Source organism: Mus musculus, chromosome 7, assembly GCF_000001635.26.
Source record: "Mus musculus strain C57BL/6J chromosome 7, GRCm38.p6 C57BL/6J".
NCBI classification, from domain to species: Eukaryota; Metazoa; Chordata; class Mammalia; order Rodentia; family Muridae; genus Mus; species Mus musculus.
The window spans coordinates 121,641,450-121,668,294 of NC_000073.6; the positions used below are offsets into that span (position 1 = coordinate 121,641,450).

At 42.4% G+C, this 26,845-nt stretch overlaps 1 protein-coding gene across 2 annotated transcripts in view; it reads right to left on the reverse strand.

Moving 5' to 3' along the window:
- Window positions 1–571: 571 nt before the first annotated feature.
- Usp31 (ubiquitin specific peptidase 31) overlaps window positions 572–26,845 on the reverse strand; it is a 65,441-nt gene continuing 39,167 nt past the window's right edge. Inside the window, exons 10-16 of one of the 2 annotated variants that reach the window (NM_001033173.2) lie at window positions 26,339–26,416; window positions 25,355–25,484; window positions 19,897–20,016; window positions 17,439–17,664; window positions 11,653–11,811; window positions 10,033–10,185; window positions 572–8,302 (exon numbers count right to left, since the gene is read on the reverse strand). In NM_001033173.2, coding sequence (NP_001028345.1) covers window positions 6,735–8,302; window positions 10,033–10,185; window positions 11,653–11,811; window positions 17,439–17,664; window positions 19,897–20,016; window positions 25,355–25,484; window positions 26,339–26,416 — 2,434 coding nt within the window. In that variant the 3' untranslated portion in view covers window positions 572–6,734. The remainder of the gene's footprint in view (window positions 8,303–10,032; window positions 10,186–11,652; window positions 11,812–17,438; window positions 17,665–19,896; window positions 20,017–25,354; window positions 25,485–26,338; window positions 26,417–26,845) is intronic. The other variant, XM_006508296.4, reaches the window with a different exon arrangement.

Here is a 26,845-nt window from a genome sequence, read left to right on the forward strand (position 1 = left end):
TACTGGAGTGCTGGAGAGATGGTTCGGTGGTTAGGAGCAGTGGCTACTCTTTTAGAGCCTCGGTCCAGCTCCCACATAGTGGAGCACAGCTACTTCTAGCCTCCCCCAGGCCCTACGCACCAGCACACGAGTGGTGCACTTACATACATGCAAGCAAAACATTCATACACATAAAAATAATAAAGCAGGTAATGTGTATACGGGGTGAGAGAAGGCTGAGGAAAGAATATTTTTATGTTGCAGCTTCCTCTTACAACCAAAGAAGAACAATGAGAATCCGCTGGAAATGGGGCAGAATGTGAGCTCTTTCAAGGCCAGCTCTGTAGCCCAGGACAAATAGTCTCTTATCTCATATAACTGCTGACTGGGAGCACTGAACAAGTATGGATGTGATCTTTTTACACAGTAATTGCATGGGGAGTTGGCCAAACTGCATGGCAGTATCCTGTAACTTGATGTTTTACCTGAAACACTGCAGTTTTAAAGCCTTTTGTTAGAGAAACCTATGCAGTACAAACACTATTCAACATTTTAAAAACTGGTTTGGCAAGGGAGAGAAAAGACAAATATGTCTTGAAGAAGGCATCATGTAATAAATTTATTATGTTTTGTTACATTTTCCAGTTTTCTCTTAATTCCAACTATATACTATACAACCAACTGCTGTCTCAGAAATAAAACGTTTTCAACATAAAAATATAAATTCTGCTTCTTAAAAGTGCGTACACCTTGAATAATAAAATATACAAATAAATAACAGAAGGCAGTGCCACACCTCATGCACTTGGCCTAACATAATTTAAAATGTAGGATACACTTTCTTCCAGCCTGCAGGAAGGATACTCTGCCGTCCTTTTACTGCAAAATTAAACTTATACAGAGCTCACTAATGGTGGCTCGTGAATGACACCAAAGCATTTTGTGTACAGTGACATGACATGCAGCTTTTAAGACAACTGGAGAAATAGACGCCGGTGCAAAATCACAAGAGAATCAAAACAAAAACAAAACAAAACAAAAACAAAAAAACACATTTTGGTAATGGGCCTGAACTCAATTTTAACCAGTGGTGAGAGGCACAGTTGGTGAGCAAAGCTACACAACACAAATGCCTACAGGAAAACCCAACAGAGCCGCAAGCGCAGAAACACGGCCCCCAGTCTGGAATAGCACCTAGCAAAGTCCCCGCTGCAGAGTTCATAGCAGCAGAGAGCTCGGCTCTGGGAGGCTGTGCCAAAGCTGTCCCAGCTCTGATGTTTTCCTGATAGCCTTAAAATACGGACCATGTCAGATAAACTTTTTGTAGGCAGTCTGATGCTCAATGGGATGAGGACACACAGCACAGTGGATTATTCTGAAGATGGTATAGTGTGCCTGGCTCACCACAGACTAAAACCAAATTTCATGTGCCTCTGTAGGTAACATTTCTGGTTAAGTATTACATGATCTTTTTAATTACATAAAAAAACAACAACAAAAAAGGCTCCAAAATAATTTGAATAAAATGTTTCACATTTGTTTCAAACTAAAAAGGATTCCAGAAACTACACAGAAAAGACCTAGAGGGAGTGAACCTGAGCAGGAGGCCCAGTGCTGCCTGTGGGTTACACCGGTGCTGCCAGAGCAGGGCAGGGTTTGCAAGGCTAGGCAGGAAACTTTCCACTGTCTTCTACCATATTTTTTAACCTGGACATTTTTCCCTCTCCTGCATGGGTCGGTGTCAGCCCCAGAGTAGAATCTGGAGAGAGGCTGTGTGAATTAATTCAGACCCCTCAGGGCACTCTGCCTGCCACCAGCAAATAAGAACAATACCTGGACACACCAAGCATAAAACACTTCACACATCCAATTCGGGCCTTGAAGTCAGAAAGCCCCCCACCACACACGCACACGCACGCGCACACACACACACACACACACACACACGCACACACACATGCACACACCCTGATTCCAAGCCAGGGACTGACACCTTTTCATTTTCTTGTCCAGAGCAACTGGAGCTCTTCCTGAGTGCCCTGCATGGCAGTGATGATTCTCACCGTAAACTGTTGGCAAAAAGATGGTGTACCCACATCCTTCAGTTCTCACCGCAAACAAGAAGAGAAAGTCACAGAGCCCAGGCAGTGCTAAATGGCATCAAAAGCCTGGGAGCCGCCCAGGCATTCCAAGTCCCTTGGGGATACTGGGGATCTCAGGGAATTCTCCAGAATGGCCTGGGGAGAGTCTACACCTCTGATATATGCTATGAAGCTCCTATCCCTGCCCCTGCCCCATGGGAAACAATAGTTTTAAATAAGCGTGAGATGGATCTGGACCTGAATCTACTGTACGACACTATCATACATCCCACATGCTTTCTCTTACTGACGCCGGTAGGTGGGAAGCTCCCAAATCTTCCTTAGCAGCTCCAAGTCGCTATAAAAGCACTGAAAAGTAGTTAGCACTGTGTAAAGCCGCACCTCTCCATGTGATGATGAAAGAATACTAGAAGATATAAAAAATTAAAATCTATAGAAAATGGCAGGTTAGTTCTTAGAACAAAATACTTTAGGAAAGTCTTCAGGCTAAATACAGTATATACACCAGTGTATGTTCAACATGTCCAATCCACTCCTGCTTGCAAAATACTATTTTATACACAATCTTACCAATGACCAAGGAGATTGGCGAAGAAATATATGCAAAGCAACCTAAACTCACATTCATATTCACCCACACTGATGATTAAGCCACATTTTAAAAATCACAAATTCAAAAATAGAACTCTAGAATCTAAGAGTTGTCCCTTTTCTAAGACGCAATGTTTCTCGTAGTTTCTCTGTATGCTTTTTAATCAGTTGCTTGCATAGGTAGTATGAGCATGCTTTCTGAGCTGGACGGTGGGCATGCACAATTGTTTTCCTTACAAAATGATTGGTCATGCTCAAAAGGCAGCTGCAGAAACAGCTTGGGGTCTGATCAAAAGGCAGCATGGGACATCAAGCCATCACAGAAGTAAAAGCATCATGTCCCACCTGAAAGGTGCAGTCAGGTTAAACATCAATGAACCCTTTATAAACTAAAGCAAGAGCAGCCTGCACACTAGCAGCTAGGTTGTTTTTATAGTAGGCACTGGTTTGTCAGTAAATTTTGCCCTTCTCAACTCCAAAATATAAGCATCAGTGCACCTCCACAGTGTGTTTTAAGGAAACTGTGCTTATGATTTTCAACGTAGCTCAAAACCCAACCCAGAACACTATCTTTGTATTCAACGACAACCTACAGAGGAAACTGTAACTTCAGCTAGTTAGTAATGTCAAAATGAAACGTGATGTCACATGTCCATCTACTCACAGAGGATATTTGAAATGAGCTTTGCTCATAACTCTTTAATCCACATTCCCTTAAACTGCCACTACTGCTCCCTTTACATACCAACCCTATTAGTTTTATTATAGTAAGTTTAGAGGGACTGACAATGCCTCCCATCCCTCAATGATCTCCACATCCATCCATACAGAGGGTTAATGTGACATGAAGGACTAGGTACTGCATCTTAACCAGTACACAGGTCAGACAGTTCAGTCGGAACCCGCGATGAGCAAGGACACTTTAGCTCTCCGGACGTTAGCTGGACAGGATTTACCAGCTTGTTTCCGTTGACAACGATCACTCCTTGACACTGACTTGGTATCTTCCAGGACACAAGTGCTCAAGCTTTCTGCTTGCCTCTGTATGCAAAGTGGGCCCAAATGGATGAATGATTAAAGGAGGATTCCATGTGATCAAGGCAACCTGATGGCTGCACAACTGTGGCACCGCACAGCTCTTTAGGTCTGGCACAGCACTACTTACCCTCAAGCTGCTTTTCATGCCAGCAGGAAAAAATACAAATGAGGTTGGCCAGGGTCTCAAGTGACAGGAGCATATGAGCTTTGCCCTTCCACATCATCTGAGGAGTTGTTAAAGCAAGGTGGAAGGGTGATTTAAGGAATGATGTAGCCTCATGCACACAATGTTTACAGGAAAAGAGAGCAAGAATAAAAAGGATTTTTATTTAACAGCAAAACAACATTACCAATTCATCGCGCTGTTGGTTGGTGCTGTGTGTCTCCTGGGAATGACTGCCCTACCAGGCTAAGCAGAAACTCTGACCTACCATCTGAGTTTGGCCCCAAAGTACACATGTTCACTGTGCCCAAATCACTGGGAGAAAGATTTTAATAACCAAGTCCCTAACCCTGCCTCAGAACAGAATGAACTAAGTGATATTCTCATAAGCCATTTCACTGTAGGCAGCACCTTCAAAGTAGTATTTTCTGTGTCTTAAATATATCCCAGTAGTCGGGAATTAGATTTTACCGTTAACCAACCTCACAAGCATAACAGTTTCACAGCCTAGATAATGCCATGACACTTCCTGATTTTTTTCTATTGAACTAACTATGAAATAAGCACTAAACTCCATATTCATGTAGCTTTTAGATTTTATTATATTATTAAAAAATGTATTTCTAGATCCCATGGAAAAGTAAAGACCAGTAGAGAATTTTTCTGTTTTGTTTTTAAAAACATGATATGCAGGAAAAAGAGGATCCACTCCTAACTGCCTTCAAAAATAAAATGATATAGTACTGTGAAAATTAAACTAGTTTCTATTCATCTTAATTATGGCAAAACAGCTTGTTATTAAAGTCCTTTGTTTTATCATACTATAATTCTAAGACTGTTTCAGGAGCTCAAAGCACATAAATGCTCAATTCCTGATACTAATGGTCTCAACATTTCGTGCTTTTTCAGAAAATAAAAATAAAACAAGATTGGTGGCTAAACTCAAGCAGGGCTCACCTTGTGCCACTGAATAAATGATGACATGTAAGGTAGCAGTCACCTCAGTCACACCAAGGCAGGACAGAGAGAGCTTTAATGCTTTGGGAAGCCACAATGGGGCATGGGGACAGGAGGAGTATAAAAGCAGCCAGTATAGGACTGAGTGTTGTGGGTACTGGCTTACACACACTGAACTGGGTAGACAGCATTGTGGTAATGTGCAAAAGGCTGAACAACTAAGCCTCAAATACTACAAAAGCTCAAAGTTCCAGCCACCCTCAACCTGCAAGCTACCAGCTAATGTTAACATTAGCAGCAAAATAAACTTAAGCAACCTACTGGAAATATTTCCCAAGAGGTATTCCTAAAAGATGAACAATAAAAAAAATCAAAACTGCATGCACATATGCACTGCAGTCCCTTCACAGAAATACTGAAGAGTGAGGCCTGGGAACCACGAGCCTTAGAATTTAGTAACTACAAACTCACATGCTATATCTAATGACAAAATGACAAACGCTATTCTGAAAATCACAACCATGATTCTCTTGATACTAAAAAATAAATAAATAAAGAGGATATGAAAAAAACTGAGCTGCAAAGTATTTCTAAGAGATTTCCACAAGCCTTGGAAAAGTGTCTTCTTTATCTGTGAGAATTCAGTGAGGTGCCCTTCTCATACATAAGAATGTAATTTGTAACTACATGCCAGGGGAACACATGCATTCAGACTCTGTTTCTGAATGCTGGGTCAGAGATTACCTCTTCAGAGCAGAGTAGACATAAATAAGCTACTGGAAAGCAGTCAAAAGGAAGACTGGCACCAGGATCCACACTGCATGTATAGCGCTCAGCCTCACCCCACATCAACAGACCATCAGTAGCTCTTGGCAAGAGGCAACTTCTTTCTTTTCCAAGCAACAAGACAAGGCATGAGCATGCACACACGAGGCAGTATGAGATCCTCAATTTCTAACAGAAACAAGCAGCATCAGGGAAGGAAAATGGTACCAACTCAGGCTTCAGTTTGGAATAAAATTTTTTCTCTGGGAATCTTTCAAAGGCATTAACTACTCTGCTACAGTTCAAAATTCCAATGGCCTTAGCTAGCAAACTGAGAATGAAAAAAAAAAATTAGTTAGTGACTGGCTTTCTGACTATTCAAAATTTGTCAGCTCTTAGAACATATATAAAGAGTCAAGACAGGTTATCACTTCAGATATGAAAGTAGCAAAGATTTTATGCCTACCTGTAAAGCTTCTACCTGTGGCAGCAGGATAGTCGCCACCCCATGTCACCTTCCTCTTGAATCCATCTATTAGTAACGTGCATCCACCCTGGACTAGCTGAGTATATATACCTGAGAAACATTAGTGTTAAGATATTGCCCTTACAAAGACTGGTAGATGGGGCCAAAGTGCAGAAAGCAAATTTTCCCTCAGTTTATTTTGTTGTTAGCATCAGTTTTTGTTTGTTTGTTTTTATTAAGCTTCTGATGCCACTCAACAATCCACATGAAGATAAATTCTGCTCAGATGAAACCCAAGGCTGACTGTTCATCTGTCTATACACTGATAGCGTAATTGGTTCACAAGTTTCCAAACCCTAATGTCCAATAAAGTCATTAAGAGTTTTCTGGAAAGAAATAGGGATGATTGCTAAAGGGACTATTCAGATTATTTTCTACAATTATTCCAGTTAGCTTGGTATCAATGCTTTGCCTATGGCTGTTATTTGGTTCAATGGCAGAATAAGGCGACACTTTTAACAATTTGAACTCCACACACACACTCATACTCTCACACAGTCAGGCACATGACCCCAAAAAATACAAAATAAAAGCATAGAGGGCTTTGGTGTGGGAGAGGAGGGGTTCTAACTAAATAAACATCTGTACAGATAAAACACCCGATTGCAGAAGGTCACTGAGGTTTTTGAGAAGGCCGTGCAGAGGTTTGCATGCTAGAAGACAGCTTTTTGGAGCCTTTCTCAGTGGTCGACCTGCTACTGGGAGACAAGGGAGCTCCAGAATCTAGCTGGGAAGACTTGGATCTGCGAGCAGATAGCAAGGAATGTTTAGCAGGGTCCTTAGAGACAAGTTGTTCCTTTCCAACTGCATTTGTGTTTGGCTGCTGTGAGCCGGGAGGCTGATGGCCTTTCTCTGTCTTGTCATCTGCAGTGTTCTTACTGACTGACTTGACAGAGCTCCCACCAGCCTTTTTGGATAGCAAGGTTGTCTTGCCAAGATCAGTTGACCTCCGGGTTTCTTTCTGTCTCAAGGCTGACTTAAAGAAGGACAGTCCCTTATCCTCAGACTTGCTGTCCCTCTTCAACCCAGAGCGCACACTTGTGCTAGGTGAACGCAGGCTGGCCATGGAGGAGCTCCGGACGTGCTTGCCATCCACTCTGTTGTCCCCTGCTCTGGCCTGATTCACCCGAGGGGAGCTGGGTTTGGAGGTGGAGGTGGAGGTGACGCTGGCTCTGTCAGAGCCTAAGCTTTGTCTGGAGCCTTCTCTACTCAAGCTCCGGTCAGAAGTCCTGCTCTTCCCAGAAGGGAAGGGGCCCCTGGTGACAGGGCTTGGGGCTTTTTTGGCAGATATGGATGAGGAGGAATAAGTAAAGGCAGAAGCAGACTTTTGCTTCTGTGGTGAAGGAGATGACATGGATTCCTGGGACCTGGGGGAAGATTCTTTTTTGGGTTGGGTAGAGGAGGAAGATGAATGCCTTCCACTTGTCCTGGAAGAATCTGCTTTGCTCCGACAGCGGGCAGGTTTCATGGAAACCTTTACAGGAACAGGAGAAGAAGGAGATGGGCTTGACAGAGAAGATTCCTGGCTAGCCAAGGCTGGCCTCCCCTTGCGCATGTTCTTCTCTGGCTCAGAAGTGCCTTTGGAACTAGGGGAGCTCTTGGTTGTGCTCTCTGGCTTCTTTGTGAGAGAATCTGAGTGGCTTGGAGGTTTCACCTCTTTGACTGGAGAGCTGTCAACAGAATCACTCTGGTCCACATATGCAATCTGGTTATTATTATCAAAAGGATCAGAGACGGGGGGCAAGTGATCCCCTTGTGCTCGGTTTTTGCTTGGTGTGTCTACAACACTGGAGTTCAATTTTCCAGGGTCTGAGTCATCTTTGAACACACCTTCCATGACAGCCAGTGGGGCCCGGCCCACAGCCTTGTGCTCTCGTCTATTGTGACTGTCACTTGGTTCCTGGTGACTACCAGAAAGGTTCCGCAGACTACCGAAGCAAGAAATGGAGACTTTGTCATCACCTGCCTCGCCAATCCTTTCAAGGGTGGAGGCAGATCCATGGATTGGGGAGTCCCCTGAGAAGCGGGAAGGAGAACTGGAGCGCATCTGCAGCTTGGCAGACAGGGACCAAGAAGGCCGCATGCAATTTTCATTGACAGCCAAGGGGCTGGTGACAGAAGATCTGGATGACAAGCTTTGACGCTGCACGCTTCTCACGAACGGTCGAGTAGAAAAGCCTCCTGCATGGCAGAGAAAATTCTGTCAGGCTAAACCAACAAAAACATTTAGTAAGACACTGAAGACAGAGCAAAGGCAAGCCTGGTGTAACGACAGGACCACAACCTTCAAAGTAGCCTATGTGCTATAGTCAAGGACAGCAGAGTGCTTTCAACCTTCTGGAGATCAGTTCCCTTATCCACAAAATAGGGTCATGCTAAGTCTGAAGCCAGCAAAATGTTCTCCATCTATGCCATCCTACATTAGAGTCAGCAAACTTTGTCAGAATGTTAGGCAATTGCTCAGCTCTGCCATCTTAACATCAAAGCAGCCACAAATGGCACAAAACTAAGCATGAATGGTTATGTTCTAAAAACTCTGGGAAAACCAGCCAACCACATGTGACCTGCAGACTGCTGGTCTAATTAAAGAGTTAATTAAAATCTTAGAAGTTTGTGTCCACCAAAGATCCTGGCGCTCCCAAGTGTTCACTAAACATGGCCTGCTAACCCAGCTTCTTCATCTTCCTGAAGGACACCTGGGGCTCACAAAATCAACTCCTTGAACAAAATGACACAAGAACCCATTACCCAACAGGTAACAGTGAAAGGATATCAATGGAAAGAACTAGAACCTTGGATATAATACATGCTACCTCGAGTGACTGGCAAGTAGTATTTCCAATGACTTAAACCTTCCCAAGACAATTCCAAGCTGAATTCTGTATGTACTTGTTACTGTAGCTATGGTCTTTGTGACTCCTAAGAGTCAGGTTCTGTTCTGTGTGACCACTGAGCATGACTAAATGATGATGATGCTTAAGCAGATATTGATTTTACCAACTAGACTGTTTAGAAATAGATTAAGGTGAACCATTTCTGGGTTTATTGTTAAAACAACAAATTCCAAGTTTACAAAGCTGTGATGAAAATAGCATCCATCTAAACACGCACAGGTTCACTCGTCAGCTTTTCATAAAAACTAGAATGAAGAAGGGCTTAGCACCAATAGTCCAATTATCTTCTTGCTTCACAAGAAAAAGAAGTAAAATGTCAAGGCAGATAGAGCCAGAGCCATGCCACAGCTCTCCTAGTTTGGCTTAGTTTTGGCTCCATTTCATTTTCTCAGAATTATCCATCACCCCTAGAAGCAGAATAAAGCAACTGAAAACTTGGCAGCAGAGCGAAGCTCACTGGAAGGTGCGTCACTGTCTTCATTACAGAGGCTGAGCTCACCCTCTCCCCCTCTCCCCTTCCAGCGCTTAGTGCTTTGGCTACACAATCCATCCCATGCCACCTGGGGTTCCTTAAGAGTACTAAGGGCTATCCTGTCAATACTCAAGCAGTAAGTGAAAGATATCAAGAAAAAAAGACAAAAACAAAACCCACTTCAATATTTAATCAGATTTTGCCCAGAATTGATATTGTGACTATGTTTAGAGTAGAGGTCAGGCTGAGCCAAGGGTGTCCTCGTTAAGCAGAGAACAGCAACTCTATATGAGGGAGTCCCAAGCATGGTAGAACATCTGAATCCTTACAGCCAAGTTAACAAAAAGTGTATATTACTAGGAGTTAAAGCTCTAATCTATATGCCAGAATATAAAAGTGGGAAATAATAAAGTGGAAGAAAACACCCCAAGTCACAGAGAAGCCGTAACTGAGCTCTGCACCCCATCTCCTCTGAGTTCTCCAGCCATCAGACCTTTGTCTGTGCATTGCCACTTTGGAAATCTGACACCGAGACCAACACCCACCATCATCTTCACTCCTCTCCCCTGTCATCTCTACAGACTCAGACAGAGAGGCCAAGGACGTGCGTCTGGAGGAGGCTGCAGAAGTCACACTGGCTTGCTTGCTTCCTGGGAGCCGGCTCACCCAGTGCTCACACAGAGACGAACTTGTGGAACCTGAAGAAGAAGAGACAGTCCTGAGGTCAGCCAGGGTCCTGCACTGCACACATCCTGTCAAGGCACACCTTGCTGCCAGTCAAGCCAGAGACTTGTCTCCTTGCCCCAGAGTTAAGACCCACCCCCAGAGCTGAGTATCCCTAGCAAACATGAAGAAACTTCAGGCAATTCCTGCATAGAGAAAGGTCATGGAAACAAAATGCAAGTATAGAATAAATGTTTCCAAAAGTAACACCTAACCCTGGCAAGGGAATAATAGAGCAGGGACACACATCCACTCACTCTACAAGGACTCACCATGTACACAGCTCTCAACACTGGCAGTGCTACTGAACCACCCAGAGGAAGAGTGATAATACAGACACGGTCTTTCTTAGCTTCCATGTCCTTTGGACATTTTTAAGCCATTATCATACTAATGGCATACACATACATACACACACATAAACATGGTAGCAATATAAATGTGCTGATTGTCAGCCTGTCCTGTCAATTCCAGGAGTACCCTTATATTAGAGCAATAGATAGTGCTCTTGAAATTGACTACATGAAGCAGCCTGTCTCAATCAGACCTCAAGAGACTGTTATTTTGGGGTACATCTGAGATACCGGAAAGGCTCAGGAGTACCAAAGTTCCCTCATCCAGCATCCAGTCAAGTGAGCAGCCTACCCACTGGGTAGAGCTTGTTTCCTGCAGGGGTGACTCTGCTAGAGTGAAGTTTCCTTCAGCTGCTTTGAGCATACCACTGTAGGGCCTTGTGTGTGTGTGTGTGTGTGTGTGTGTGTGTGTGTGTGTGTGTGTATGTGTGTGTATGTATATATATATATTTCTATTTTTCTTCATACTCGGCAGTAGGAAGCGTGCATCTATGTTGGGGGGGTTCATTTCTACATTTATTAACATAATATACTCCATCTCATCTGTAAAACTAAATCCTCAATCAGTTAAAAGCCATCAATGTGTACCCTAACAGAAGAGATTACTCTTACTGTAGAGAAAGAGCTCTTTCCTTCTAATGGTCCTTTACTGTTTACAGAATGCTTTCACAAACCTTCACAATGTTAAAACAAACATCAGCCCCCCTGAGTAGGTGCGATGACCACATCCATATAGATAGATGATCATGTGGCTCAGATGGGACATGTTCCAAGATAAACTAAACAGATGTCAGAACAGCACCTCAGGCAGTTAACACTATTCCTCCAGGCACTTACCCAACACATAAACACTGTGAATGACTTGGCTAGGCTCTGCCTACCTCTATGTGAACTCTGACCTGCTGCTGGTCCATGGCAGTTCAGAGTCCACCCAAACTTCCTTGACTGAAATTATATCAGAGCCCAGATTAAATGGAATTATAAAAATTAATCTCGTTAAGCTTTCAATAATAAAGCTTTCTGAGACATCTTTTGGACCATGAATTACAACCTCCTGCTCTGTGAAAAAACATCCAAGAACTAGGTTACCTGCCACTGAGCTATTGGCTGACCATGATGGGATAGCTGTCCGCCTCTGGTAGAAAAGGATGTAAGCTGTCTGCGTGCACACCTCATCTTCTGACAGCTGCTGCACATCGCTATCATCGAAGCAATACCAGAGACCATCCACGGAGTTCTTACAGTAGGCTGCCAAAAAGAGCTCACCGTCAGTACCAGCAAGGCTGCACCAGGTACTCTATCCACAGATACCATCCTTTATATTTTATTTATGTAATTAATTCAACAGCATTTTAAATTGCCCACATTAACAAAAAACAAAAAACAAAAAAAAAAACAAAAAAAAAAAAAACAAATTCAAATTTCAACTTATACCCAGGCAGGATGTTCTAAGAAATTCATAAATATTTCAATTTTATAACAGTTTCATCTCAAAAAACTCATTATACTTCTAAGTATAAGTAAGTCTCACCAGGGACATTTTTTTTTTCTGCTAGAGACAATTAACGAGTGATTATCACAAATGGGTGGGGTGGGGCCAACAGCATCTAGTGAGTAGAGACCAGGTATGTTCACAATGCATACGAAACATTATCCAACATTGCATTATCCAACATTGCATAGTCTCACTGTCAAAAGGCAGGGTAAAGAACTTTGATTTTTGTTGTTGTATTACTTTAGTGTTTATTAGGGATATAAAATAATATGAAAGGACCACTGACATCTAAGACCTACCATAAACTAAACATCTCATTTAATCCTGAGATTTTTCATTACTACAAATTATTCACAATAATCTGTACATTATTACATAGGCTCAGAAAGACTACTTATGGGGCTAGAGACATAGCTCAGCTGGTAAAAGATCAAAGATGAGGCCGTGAGTTTGATCCCTAGCACCCAGTCTAGTCAAATTAGCAAAACATAAACAACAACAACAACAACAAAAACACAACGTGGGTGCACCCAAGAAGAACCCCTGGCCTCCACACACGAACTCCACAAATACAGCCATATTACCCTCATACAAAGACTGCCTAGCATATGGTCATGCAACTGATGAAGGATGAATATATGGCATTTTGTATATGGCATATGAGCATACGGCATCTAATCCTTTGGCTTGTACTTAAAGCCCTAACATGTTCCACCGTTTTTCTTCAGGGACCTTTCTTCTAAACGACCTATGTAAGTTCCCTGGCAAACTTGAGAACACAGAAATTAAGAATACATACATGGAGTCTTCTCTATAGTTGCAACTCTAAACCTGACATATACAAATAAAAGAACCCTCAAGAGCCAATAAAAACTTAAGAGTCTAGGGCTGAGAGTATAGCTCAATAATACAATATGTGCCCAAGAACCTGGATTCAATCACAAATACCATACCTACCCCCAAACTATGAGATCATGAAGCCAAGCCATACTATTAGGCTAGATCAAGGAATCTTATGAAGCTTGATCTGGAAAACCACATTATCATCACATTTCTAAAAATATCCATTTACTGAACACAGATGAGTGCTGAAATATTCAGTATATGCTCACACAGACTTAGGATGGCCTTCAAGGACAGGGCACATAGAATTCTGAGAGTGATGATGACTGACACTCTCATTAGGCCACTTCACTTTTCCAAGTATGGAACCACCCAGGTGAGGAATTGCTGCTAGCTAGACAGGTCCCAAAAGAGAAGCAAAGGCTCCAAATGTAGGAGGGAGATCGTGCACAGCTACCAGAACCATAGAGAATGAAGTGGAGACATCATAGCAAGAGCACTGGCTGGGCAGCTGGTGTCAGGCAGGCCCATGTGGGCGGAGGCTGCTGTTCTGGAGAGCTGAGTAGGAGCAGCACTGCACAGTGGACACACCTACCTACCAGGAGACTGAGGAACCTTGCTCAGTTCAGTCTGCTGCCTTTCAGGGTGGTCTGTTCTTGATTGTGGCATGGAAAGGCCACACAGTAACTAACTAATATGCTAACTATTTTATTTTATTCTCTGTATAGTCCTGGCTGTCCTGGAACTCACTTTGTAGACCAGGCTGGCCTCAAACTCAGAAATCTGCCTGCCTCTGCCTCCCAAGTGCTGGGGTTAAAGGTGTGTGCCACCACCACCCAGCTAACTATTTTATAACTACTTTATCTACCTGCTTTTCTACCTAACACTGCCTTCCAAAGTGTTTTCGAGGCCAGAGCTACTCAAGTTCTGGCTCAGACACCAGCAGTTGTCCACAAAAGAAAGCAACAAAACAGGGATAAACATTCAAAAGCATCTAGCAATATGTTACAGCGCTAACATTTGTGTTGTATTTTTATAAAATTGGCTAATGAAGGATTGAAATGCTAAAATAGAAAATAGCAAGGCCTTTATCTAGAAAAACTGAGAGGCTCTGTTCTAAAATCCTTGCACAAGTTAGCCATACATGTACCATGCAATTACAACAAGAATATATCAAAGATATTCTAGTAAAAACTTAAAAAGCAGTATCTTCAACTAAAAAATGCTGTGAGGTGGCTCAGCAGGTAAAGATACTTATAACCTATTTGATCTCTGAGACCCACGTGATGGCAAAAGAACCAGCTCCCTCACACAAGCTGTCTTCTGACATCCATAGGAATCGCTATCCCTCAACACAAATGAATGAATGAATGAATGAAACTTAAAAAAAAAAAAAAAGTAAGGCCAAGGATTGTTTTCTCTAAACTGGAACTTCAAACATTTCGAGATGAGACAAGCAACAGTTTACTTTAAGAACAAAAAAAGGAGGGGCTTGGGGAGACTGGTCCATGTGGCACATGGTGATACTCTCATTGCTGGAGAGGCAGGCAGTCAGGCAGATACCTGAGACTCAATGGCCATCCTAGCCTAACTGGCAAGGATGTCAGTGAGACTGTCTCAAAACAAGGTAGACAAAGCCTGAGGAAGGCTGTCCTCTAGCCTTCAAACACACACCCAAATGCACACAGAGACAGGAAAAAAGAAATAATACAGCCCAGCAGTTCTAAACCGCTGGGTAACGGCCCCTTTGAAGGCCAAGCAGCCCGTTCATGGGAATCACCTAAAACCTTTGGAAAATACAGATATCTACATTATGATTCATATCAGTAGCAAAATTACAGTCATGAAGTAGCAAGGAAAATAATTGTGGGTGGGTGGGGGTCAGCACAACGTGAGGAACTGTGTTAAAGGGTGGCATCGTCAGGAAGGCTGAGAGCCCCTGCTACAGAGCATGTAAGCACCTCCTGGGTAGGGGCAAGGAGCAGATACTCTAATGCACTTCATAGGCCAAGTCCTCAGAGCTAGGAAGATAGGTCTATAATCTCACCCAAGCTCCTCTCACTAATTACACTGCTTCCAAGGGTTTTCGTGAGGTTTTCAAAGTCTGTACTAAATAAAGAACACAATATTCTGAAATCTTACACGTCCTATTCTCCCCTTCCAATTTCTTGCCTACACAGTATGTAATAACAGGGACCTAGTTTACAAAATGACTTCTTTACCAAAGCTGAAGCAGAGTTAAGAATAAACCAAGAATGAAGGCGTTCATACAGCAAGTAATTAGTAAATCTCAATTACTTTTAAGTCCTTCATTTTAAGAGTAAAGAATACATAATCCCATGACTGTCCCATGTCTATGTATCTAAGAACACAGACATTACTAGCAATGTCAGAAAATCGCACAAGTGGCTGCTGTAAAAATAGATAAAACAACAAACACTGCATTGCCATCTAAACAGTGTTTAAACAAAAGTACAAGGTTAAACATATTTAAGCTATTAATGTCTTCTGTGATGTGAAAGCACCAAGGGAGCCTCTTTTTTCCTGGCAATTGCTTCCCAAACAAGCGGAAGCCAGACTATTTTATCAAGAACACGCCCAGAGGCTGTGTTGCTCCTCTCAGAAACAACAGAGAGTTGCCTGCAGAGTTAAACTAAAAGGGTTTCAAGAATGAGCGGTTATAGGCTCATCATCTCCCTGCCCTCCTGCCCTCCTGCCCTCCTGGAGTGGAAGAGAGCAGGTTGAGAGGGCATGCAAGGCTGGGAAGGCCAACAATCACCACAATGTAGCCACTGCACAAGGGAGCCAGTGGCTGGCTAACTGCTAGGAGAAGAATCTCGAGAATTTTAAATACCTTCTGGCAGATACCCCCAACCCCACTTCATCTCCATCTACCATTATCAGCCAATGGCCAGTATTAGAGTGCCAGGCTCTTGTTAGAAACTGATAAATTAAGCTCGTGAGAGGAATGTTCATCAAAGACATTGAGGATAAAGGGTATAGCAATATGACTCTAGGGACCTGTACAGATAACCAATTAACCCCCATCAATCCTTATGTAAACTGATGTCTACATGAGAAATCCTAAAATCTGCCTTTACATGGTTCATCCATGCCCAAGGTTCATATATGCCCTTAATTCAAGACTTAGTCTCAAAGAAATAAAGAATCAAAATTGAGAAAAAAAGTAAGTATATACAAGAAGAGTCATCAATATTAGACTAAAAGTTTAAAAGCAGAAACAATATAGGTTTAGCAATGGCAATGATTACTAGTCATGTCACTTAAGAGAAATACATTCTGAGAAATGAAATGTTAGATAATTTGTCATTAGAACATCAGTGTAACTACCCAAGCTAAGATGTTACCATATCATGAAGCAATATCATCTCTACTGTACCATCATAAAGGTGTGGCTCTCACTCTGAGAGCACAGGCAGGTTTCCAATCTCAGAGAGCTTCTCCTGCCACACCCCTCACCCACCCTGGTTTCGTTCCACTACCAATTACCACACACACTGTACTGCCCTTGAATTTTATTTGTATCTACATCTCTGACTACTTGTTTCTACTCCTAGAAGATACATGGTGGGATTTAGTCACTTCTGATGTGAGTCCACTACAAGCTAACTACAAAGTTGTTTATAATACTTATGAGTAAAATATACTAGTATAATCAAATCAGTGTAAAATAGCAAAAAAAAATATGAAAAACACTGAACATATATCTCATGTATCAAAGCATTACTATGGCTGAACTTTAAAGACACTATGCTCAATAAAATATTGCAGTTACTAAAGAACTAATACTACTATGTGGTCCCACATACAGGAGGGACTTAGAGTAACAAGTTCACTGAGACAGACTGTGATGGTTCTCTGAGGCTGGAAGAGGAGAGCATGGATATTCCTATTTAATACGTTTCTGTTTGAGAAAATGAAAAAGTTCTGGAAATGGATAGTGATGGCCAACAATGTGGTCTCAATGCCACCAAACTGGACACTTAACAGTGACTAAAATGCTAAGTTTAATCATGTGTATTTTAACCATGATTTAAATGTTAATAACTTTTATCTTGATATGCCTGATAAGCCTATTTCACAATGGCATTCTTTCCACCTTTTTCTACACTTCACATGCTCAACAGAGTTGCTTTTATAATTTAAAGTAAATTTATTCTTAAAAGAATAGATGACATGAAAATGGCTCATGACCATTCTAAGATAGGGAGATGCTAGAACTTCAAAAGCATTGCATAGCTATAATGGGGAGGCAGCCGGGTAAACAAGAGTGGCCCCTCAGCTGCATTTGTACAAACATTCTCCCATCAGGTCTGCTTACTACTAGATGAATGGACTCAGAAAAAAGAAGAAGGTTCATGCATTTGATCTTGGACAGAGATCTGGAGGATAAAGCTATTCTCAGAGCTGGCAAAAGGCACACTGGAAGACAAAGGGAGGTTGGAGATTCAAAAGCCACAAGCAAATAGCTTGAAAGAAGCGTCAGTACAGACACGCAGCCTCTCGCACTGCAGACCTGTGTAGTGCCCCCCTTGCATGGTGCCATGATGATTGCACACAGCATACAGGTCATAGATGTAGTCCTCAGGGTCCCTCCCGAGTCCATAGGGCCGTCGCCATGGGGACCAATGAGATGGCAAGCTCCAGCTGCTCTGGCTTCTCTTAACCACATGAGGTGTCATGTCCAGGCCAGTCAAGGGGAACTTGACCATATTCTGAAGTTTCATACGCCTGTCTCCTTCCTGTTGCAAGAGGAAAAAAAAGTTCTGATGACATTTTAATGCAAGCAGATGGCAGATCAGTTTAGCATGAAATGTGGGCCCTGTCAGTTAAATCACTTTGAACCGCCTATCTGATATTTCTCAAGACACATAACAGAAACAGACTAATAGTGAGAACTACAGGACAAGCTTTACTACAACTTAAGTAGAACCAGTAAGGGCCAACCTGAAGGGAAAGGAATTCTAGATTTTCATTTCTTTATCTATTAAGGCTTTTTTGAGGGAGGCAACTTAGAAGCAAAGTGACAATTTCAGGTGGTTCATCCTGACACCCCTGTCAGATGTCTCAAGACTAATAAAGTTGAACTATGTAAATAAAGGACAAACCTCAATACCTAGCACAGGAGAGGCATTCAATAAACCGTAACCCTTTCCTCTCTACTTTCCCACCATGCACATTTACCTGGCTGAACTTAGCTATTTAGCCAACAATCTAAATAATCTGTATTTTCCATTAAACCATGTGGACTATCCCTGAAACATCAAAATCTGTTGACTGGATATTGTTCCTGTTTCCTATGTCTAGGAGAACATTTAACCTAATCAGACATGGATGTGACAATCCTAAGGATTTATGAATCTATTAAAGGAAAATACACATTCATAGGAGAAATGCCTCTGAATGAGGGCCAGGCTGAAGAACAGGGACCTTTTAGTGCAGAGAGAAACACTGAGGTTTGGAGGGAAGAAGTGATGTCACCTGAATTATGAGTGAAGAACTGTGAGCAGTGTGTAAAACACAAAGGAAGGACAGAGTTAGAAATCAATTAAAAGACTGCAACTGCATCAGTCTGAACAATAAGAGAAAAGCATTTAGTGGCAGGGTGACAGCAAGCAGGAGAAACATACAAGAAATCCATGGAAAAGCCAAGTTAACTTGGGCAAGTGGCCACCTAAATTAGAGTGACAAGAAGGAATGCCCAGGATGACAATGAAGTTTTTAAGTCTGGGATTCTGGAAGGAAAGGGTGAAGGAAATTAGTTATCATTAGGAAAAAACAGAGAAAGCTAAACTGGAAACCTCAGTCAATTTCCACCTGCAGAGTCCACACAGGATGCCCAAGACAAATGCCATGTTTCATTACCACAGAAGCCCAACTCTAAATCTAGAAAGGTTTGGAAATTTGGCATCATCCCTCAAGTTCCACCTTAGTGCTGAGGAAAACCCAGGACTGAGGACTAGGTGTATCTAGATAGCCCTTGCCACCCCTGCTCCCTCTTAGGTCTTCACATCTCTCCATCCCTATTGCTATAATTCTGTCCTAAGCCAGTAGTAGCCTCTATAATGCCCACAAAACTTGCAACTTTTCATCTGCTAACCACCCAGCAGCTGAAATGATCACTTCAAAATATGTATTTGGCAATTGCTACTTCTATTCAAAGCACTTCACTAAAACCTGACTCTGCCTACAAGGGTTTGCTTGAACAGCAGCTCTCTACCCACCTCAGCTCCCACCACTACCCCATCTTCTGGAGTACGTTATCCCATTGGCCTGCTTCAGCCTCTTCAGGCCCCAGACTCAGCATAACTGCTTCCTCTGTCACATGAAGACACAATCCTGCTTCTTCTCGTCTAACAAATATCTGCTCATTATTCAGGCACAAACTCTCTTAAGTTCAGGCCACAAAGACTCACTAAGGCTCACCTCTCATTAATCTCTCTTACTGTGGCTGTACAAGACATTCTTCACCTCAAGAGATAGATAGACTTTTGGGGAAGTGACTCATAAAGCTGTGTAACAAAAAGCACATGTCTGTATTTATGTATGACTCACCTCCCCAACTATATAGCAACTGCTAGGAGCAGGACAACACTGCTTAGCTTGACTGCTTAGTACACTAGGTAGAAATACAGCTCTACCTCTCTCACAAAGGATTAATTAATCCTTCACAGTCCTAAAGTAAACACACTAAAATGTAAGCAAAACATTTACAAGTCTAAAGCAAACACTCAAGAACGAAGTAAAACATGTGCACGAACTACAATGTTCAAGACTTAAAACTATCACAGGATACTCAAATTTTTCTTTAGAAAACATGACTACAGATAGGCTCGGTCAAACATGTATGGACACATTCAGACAGCATCAGTGGGTGAATCCAACAGGGCCAACCAAGAACCCACACAAGCCACTAAGAAGAGTCAAGAGAAACAAGGTCACGCTAGCTTTTTCCAGTGACGGGATTTTCTCACCTGGCGGAATCTCTTGAGGTGTATAATAAGCACATCAGGCAGAGTCCACAGGCTTAATGTGATGCTCCCCTGCTGCAGCTGCTTGCAGTGTGGGCACCTCCAGGCATCATCTGGAGCAAGCTGGAAACAAGGAGCAGGACTCCCATTAGGCATCACATAATGCAAGCCTGTGTCATGTCAGACAACAGAACTACTTCCTTGCCAGGGCCTGGGATCACCTCGGCATCTCTCTGGAAACTGCACAGGAGGAAAGCCAATTGGATACCACAAGTAGCACCTGGCTGCTGTGGACACTGGATGAGTGCTAAGCAAACCTCCCCCAAAGAAGAATGACTAACTGCCCTTAACAGACGCACCCCAAGCCCAGCACTGCCTCAAACTGTAACGTATTACCTTTGCATCAATATGGATTTTCTTGGTCTAGACCATCTTACCTCAGCAAATCATTCTATTGCCCACCAAGTTGGAACATAGGGGACTATGCCAAGACCTAGGTTCCTCCCATTTTCTTCTTCCTTTCACCGCACGTCCCTCCATTTCTGAGCCTGTCTCTTCTTCACACTAACCTCCATGAACACCACTGCACTCCAATTTCTTGCTCACTCTTAGCCACACTTCCTGTGTCCTAACTCTTCTCTCCTCTGGCAGCACTAAACTGTTCCATGCGTCTTCCCCATATGTTCTCAGATAAACAAGGAAAGTCTTTGGGGAACAAAAGGGCTACCAACAGTAAATTTGGGTAAAACAGAGGAGAAAGACCAGTCTGGTAACTTAAAAAGGGGAGCACAACTGATGAGATCTGTTTTCATGATGATGCAGCTCAATCATGTTCACAGAAAAGATTGGGAGACAAAAGAGGAGATAAATAGAGGTAAATAGGAGTGTCAGAAAGCCAGATGAAAGGAACCCAAACTATCATCTAGTAAGGCCACATCTCATGTGGCATATCAATACTCCCCTGCTGTGGCTGTACAGTCTCACACTTGTGTCAAAAGTATAGGTTTCTGTCCATTGAATCCTAATATATTATAAACAGATACTTTTATGAACTGTAGTATTAATGTCATAATATCTAATCACTGATCGTTTCTCAGACATTTCTCTGGTTTCTGTACTGACTATAAACTGCTGGAAAGCTCCTTGGCCTTGTGCTTGTACTCTGAGAATCCTTGGCCTATGAAGTCTTCCTGGCATTGAAGGTACTTGGCTCTACAGGAATACAGTCAGTCAGTCTTCTACAGGTCTTCCTTATGGCAAGACAAGAGCACTCTCTTTGGTATTTCCAACCTTAAGATTATGTTCCTTGTATTAGTCAGGGTTCTCTAGAGTCACAGAACTTATAGAATGTCTCTCTATATTGAGGGAATTTATGTGATGACTTACAGTCTATAGTCCAACTAACCCAACAATGGTCAGCTGTGGATGGGAAGTCCAAGAATCTAGTAGTTGCTCAGTCCCATGAGGCTAGTTGTTTCAGCTGGTCTTCTGTAGAAGTAGGTTCCGACAGATGTGCTGGCAAGTAAGAGCAAGCAGGCAAAGAGGAGTGATTCTTCCTTCTTCCAATGTCCTTATGTAGGCCTCCAGCAGAAGGTATGGCCTAAGTTAAAGGTGTGAACCACCATGCCTGGATCTGGAACTTGCTTTGTTCCATGCTGACCTTGACCTCAGAGATCTCCTTGCCTCAGTGTCCTGGGATAAAAAGCATATACTACCTTGCCTGGGCCTAAGTTTTTCATGGCTACTATACCTCAAGATCTCCATGCCAAGATCCAGGTCAGAAACTTGTGTCTTCTAGCCTCAAGAGCTGGATCACAGGTGAGCCCTCCAATTCTGGATTGTAGTTCATTCCAGATATAGTCAAATTGACAACCAGGAATAGCCATTACATTCCTTATATAAAATTAAGTCCAACACCTCATTCATAGGACAGTCCAAGTGTCCCCAATTAACTATGATATTCCCACCCCCTCAATCAAAATCTTCTTGGCGATCTCATGACTTCAGATGTACCATCCCCACCCTCTCCCTCACCTGCGTCCTAATGTGCTGTCGTCTTTAACAGTACACATCTGAGGTGACAGAGAGAGTAGCATCAGCATCAGCACCATCACAGTTCCAGCACTGTTTCTAAAGCCTCCATGGGCAGAACAATGGCTCACACCCACGAGATGCTGCTCATCAGTACTGAGCCTGAAGAGAGCTGGACCCCAAACTATTGTCACACAACCAACTGCTAAGTTCCACCTCCTCCTCTATCTCTCTTCTGTTATTTTTGGCCCCACACTGAACTCCCCAAGTACCACATACACATTCCAGTACATATTTATTGAGCATGTCCTATGGGCCAAGCACCTCTCTCAGATACAAGGATAGTTAGTGAGAGACAGATAATTCACAGCTCTAACTGGGGCTCAAACTATCCTAACTCTCTCCCTTAGCTCTTGTGCTCCTACCACAATGATTACACTTGTCTTCAACCATGCTAAGCTCCTTCCTATTGTTTTAGGGTATAAACAACCTGAAGGCAGAACACTGTCTTAATCCCTAAGTGTCAGACTGCCTTGTACAGGACCCAGTACACTATAGGTACTTGACAAACCTTTAAATGAATGAGCCTCTAGAGCAACCTCTCTTGCCATCACAAACCCGTCAATCCAAGGCAGCCAGTTGTTTTGCAGATCCAATGCTGCCAGTGACACATCTGCTAATCCCTAAGCTTTCAAACATCTCTCAAGTCAATTTTTAAATGCAAATAGTAAAAACAACAGGATGAACAAAGAGTCTTCAATCAACTAGTTCCAAAGCCAACTGGATACTTTATAATTAAGCTAAAAATTGATAAACATATGTCTTTTGATAAACTATTTTTGAAGGAACTTGCTACAAACAGGTTAGAGGAGAGAACTCAGTGAGACTTTAAAACTTATTGCCGAATATTTGAAGAAAATTACTATTTGTTGTAGAATGACCAGAGGCCCTATTTCAGGCTAATTTCAGTCCTATCAGACCCAAATGAGTGCCAGGTCTTATGTAGGTAAAGTCCTCATAACAGAAGGCACTCTGGCAGCTAGAACAATCATTCATTTTAAATCAGGTAGAAGAATAGAAAAAAGAAGTTTTAAAGTCCCTTCTAATGCTAAGGTGCCTAATTCCATATGTACAAGAGCAAAAGGTGAACTAATGGTCAAAATTAAGATCCTGCTATGGGGGCATCATCCTGAGTGAGGTAACCCAATCACAAAGGAACTCTCACAATATGTACTCACTGATAAGTGGATATTAGCCCAGAAACTTAGGATTCCCAAGATATAAGATACAATTTGCTAAACGCATGAAACTCAAGAAGAACGAATACCAAAGTGTAGACACTTTGCCCGTTCTTAGAATTGGGAACAAAACACCCATGGAAAGAGTTACAGAGACAAAGTTTGGAGCTGTGACGAAAGGATGGACCATCTAGAGACTGCCATATCTGGGGATCCATCCCATAATCAGCTTCCAAACGCTGACACCATTGCATACACTAGCAAGATTTTGCTGAAAGGACCCTGATATAGCTGTCTCTTGTGAGACTATGCCAGGGCCTAGCAAACACAGAAGTGGATGCTCACAGTCAGCTATTGGATGGATCACAGGGCCCCCAATGGAGGAGCTAGAGAAAGTACCCAAGGAGCTAAAGAGATCTGCAACCCTATAGGTGGAACAACATTATGAACTAACCAGTACCCGGGAGCTCTTGACTCTAGCTGCATATGTATCAAAAGATGGCCTAGTCAGCCATCACTGGAAAGAGGGGCCCATTGGACTTGCAAACTTTATATGCCCCAGTACAGGGGAATGCCAGAGCCAAAAAATGGGAGTGGGTGGGTAGGGGAGTAGGGGGGAGGGTATGGGGGACTTTTGGGATAACATTGGAAATGTAAATGAGGAAAATACCTAATAAAAAATATTTTAAAAAAAGAAAAAGAAAAAGATCCTGCTATGGTTTAATATAAGTGTTCCCCAAAGATTTATGCACTTAATATTTGGCCCTACCTAGTTACACTATTTTTGTAGGTACTGGAAACCTTGGGAAGGACCTGGCTGGAGGTAGTAGGTCACCCCACCCACCATACAACTTTGGGGGTATCTTTTTCCTGGCCCCTTCATATCTTTATTTCCCACCAACCATGAGGCAAGCAGCCTTCTCCTCCACATACTCCCCATCTCCAGGATATTCTGTCTCATGACAGACCCAGAATCAACAGAACAAAGGACTATGGCTTGAAACCAGGAAGTAAAATAGATCTTTCTCTCTTACGTTGTTTATCTTGAGTGTATCAGCTGCTCTGTCACAGCTATACAAAGACTAACACAGATCATGAATAGCAACAGGAGACTGGATGAACTCTACAAACACTCTGGTCAAGATTTCCCATAGGCCTGGGCCCCACAGAGATTTATCTATCTATCTACCTGTCCATTCAACACTTAAATATTTACTGAATCCCTACTCTATGTAAACCACTGTGCCAAGTGGTCCAGCACACTATGATCTGACAGAACATAATATGTGCGCTGCTCTGTACTGTAGCCACAGTCACTGAAGCATTTGAGATAGTTTACACAACTAAGAAAAATTTTCATTTTATCTTAATTACTCAATCTAAGTTTGATTTAGATTCTGACACCTGTGATTATGGTACATGTGTACTAAATTAAGAAAAGCTGGGTGTGTTGGCGGCCATGCCTGTAATCCCAGCACCCAGGAGGGACAGGGAGAGAACTGCCTTGAGCTTGAGACCATCTCGTCTACATAGCAAGTTTTAAAGCAGCTAGGACTATATCATGAGACCCTGTCTCAAAAACAAAAACATAAAATAAAACGGAAAAAAAATGGGAAAAGTTTTCATTACTAAGGAAAAATAATTAAAGAATTTCAAAGTGAAATGAACAAAAAACCATGTCATTAAAAAGAAAACAATTACAAAGACTCATTTCTAGAGCACTCTGTGATGGTTTGTATATGCCTGGGTCAAGGAGGGGCACTATTAGGAGGTGTGGCCTTGTTTGAGTGGGTGTGGCACTGTAGGTGTGGGCTTTAAGACCCTAGTCCTAGATGCCTGGAAGAGAGTATTCTGCTAGCAGCCTTCAGATGAAGATGGAGAACTCTCAGCTCCTCCTGCACCATACCTGCCTGGATGCTGCCATGTTCCTGCCTCAATGAAAATAGACTGAACCTCGGAACCTGTAAGCCTGCCCCAATTAAATGTTGTCCTTGGTCATAGTATCTGTTCACAGCAGTAAAACCCTAAATAAGACACACTCCAAATACTCAAAAATTTAAGTCACTCCTTATAAAAGTTCTAAAAGGACTAACACTAAAAATGCCCACTTAAATGTGTGGAGGCTGTGAGAATGAAAATTCCTGAGGCATGCTGAGTCTCCTCACTGTCATCTTGCAGGCCCTGCATCTTACCCGTTCCTCCTTGGTGTAGAGTTGGAAACACTGTGATAAAGTGCAGGTTTGTGGCTGATGATGCTGCTCCTTCTGCAGACGGACACTCTCTGCATCAGGGATATACTCATCTTCTGTGTTCACAAACAAGCTACAATTCAGGGGAAAGCAGCTTTCAGAGAATGTCTTGTAAAAACATTCACAGACACAACAACAGCTTTTTAAAGTAGCTATAAATTCATATCCCAATAGATCAATTCATAGTAGTCATTCAACTCTTCTACATCCCAAAATGTCCTTGGAAATGTCTCTATCAGCAAAGTAATTTCAAAAGTTGACTTGGAGTTAGCGTTTTTCAACTGTCCATGGTTATGCTCATGGCTTTAAATTATGTGTATGTACATATATGTGTGGGTAAGCACATGTGAGTGTAAGTCCCCATGGAGGTCAGGTGTCAGATCTCCTGAAGCTGGAGTTACAGGCTGTTGTTAGTCTTGTTAGCACTTGACACAGATGCTAGGAATTGAACTTGGTTCCTCTGCAAGGGTAATATGTGCTCTTAACCAGAACCACCTCTCTGCCAGTGCTGCCTAAGTCATTCTTGTCCATGATATCTGAGGACATGTGTTTGATACAGGCTTACTAGTTTACAGCCATACAATCCTGAACACACCTGATCCTGTCTGATATAAGCCTACAAGAGCTGCTGACCCTGTAACAAAAAAATCAAAGTAGACTAACCTACACAGCAGTTAGTGAGCATATGGCTTTCCTCTCAGCAGCAATAAGTTGTGTAAAGTTTTGAGCCTTGGACAGAAGTTGGGGAAAGAATAATAAACTCCTTCAGTAAAAAGTGAAAACACACTTTAAGATACTGAGCTAATGGTAAGACTTGTATGCTCCAGCTAAAGAGAAATATCTATATGCTGCTAAAATGGTGAGAGAGAGAGAGAGAGAGAGAGAGAGAGAGAGAGAGAGAGAGAGAGAGAGAGAGAGGTAACTTACAAATCTTTCGTCTCCTTGTCCCATTCTACTACCAGTTTCACATGAGCTGTGCCGCCTGGTCCACAGGACTTTAATGCCCTAAAGAATGAGAGTGACGCCACATATTATTTCTAAATGAAAGAGTTTACTTAAATATAATTATATTCTATCTAGACTCTTGGGAAATCTTTATAGTTCCCCATCAGAAAGTCTTTAATGAGACCAATGTAGCCTGATTTTGTAACTAGTTTACAAGCAGAATGAAAAAAAATCATAAAACACACAATACAGAAATAAGAGTATAAGAAATGTAGTATCACCCTATAGGTTTCCTTCTACACTCTCAGATGTTATTATCCTTCCAACTTCTGTCCAGGTCTGACCCACACAGACTAGATGCAGTTTCTTATGAACAGTCTGCTCTCACACTTGCTCAACCCCACCCCATTATGCCTAACTTATGCCCATGTCAACTCCCCTGCACCTTCCTTCTCCATTAATGCACACTAGCCAACTCATTGGTTATCA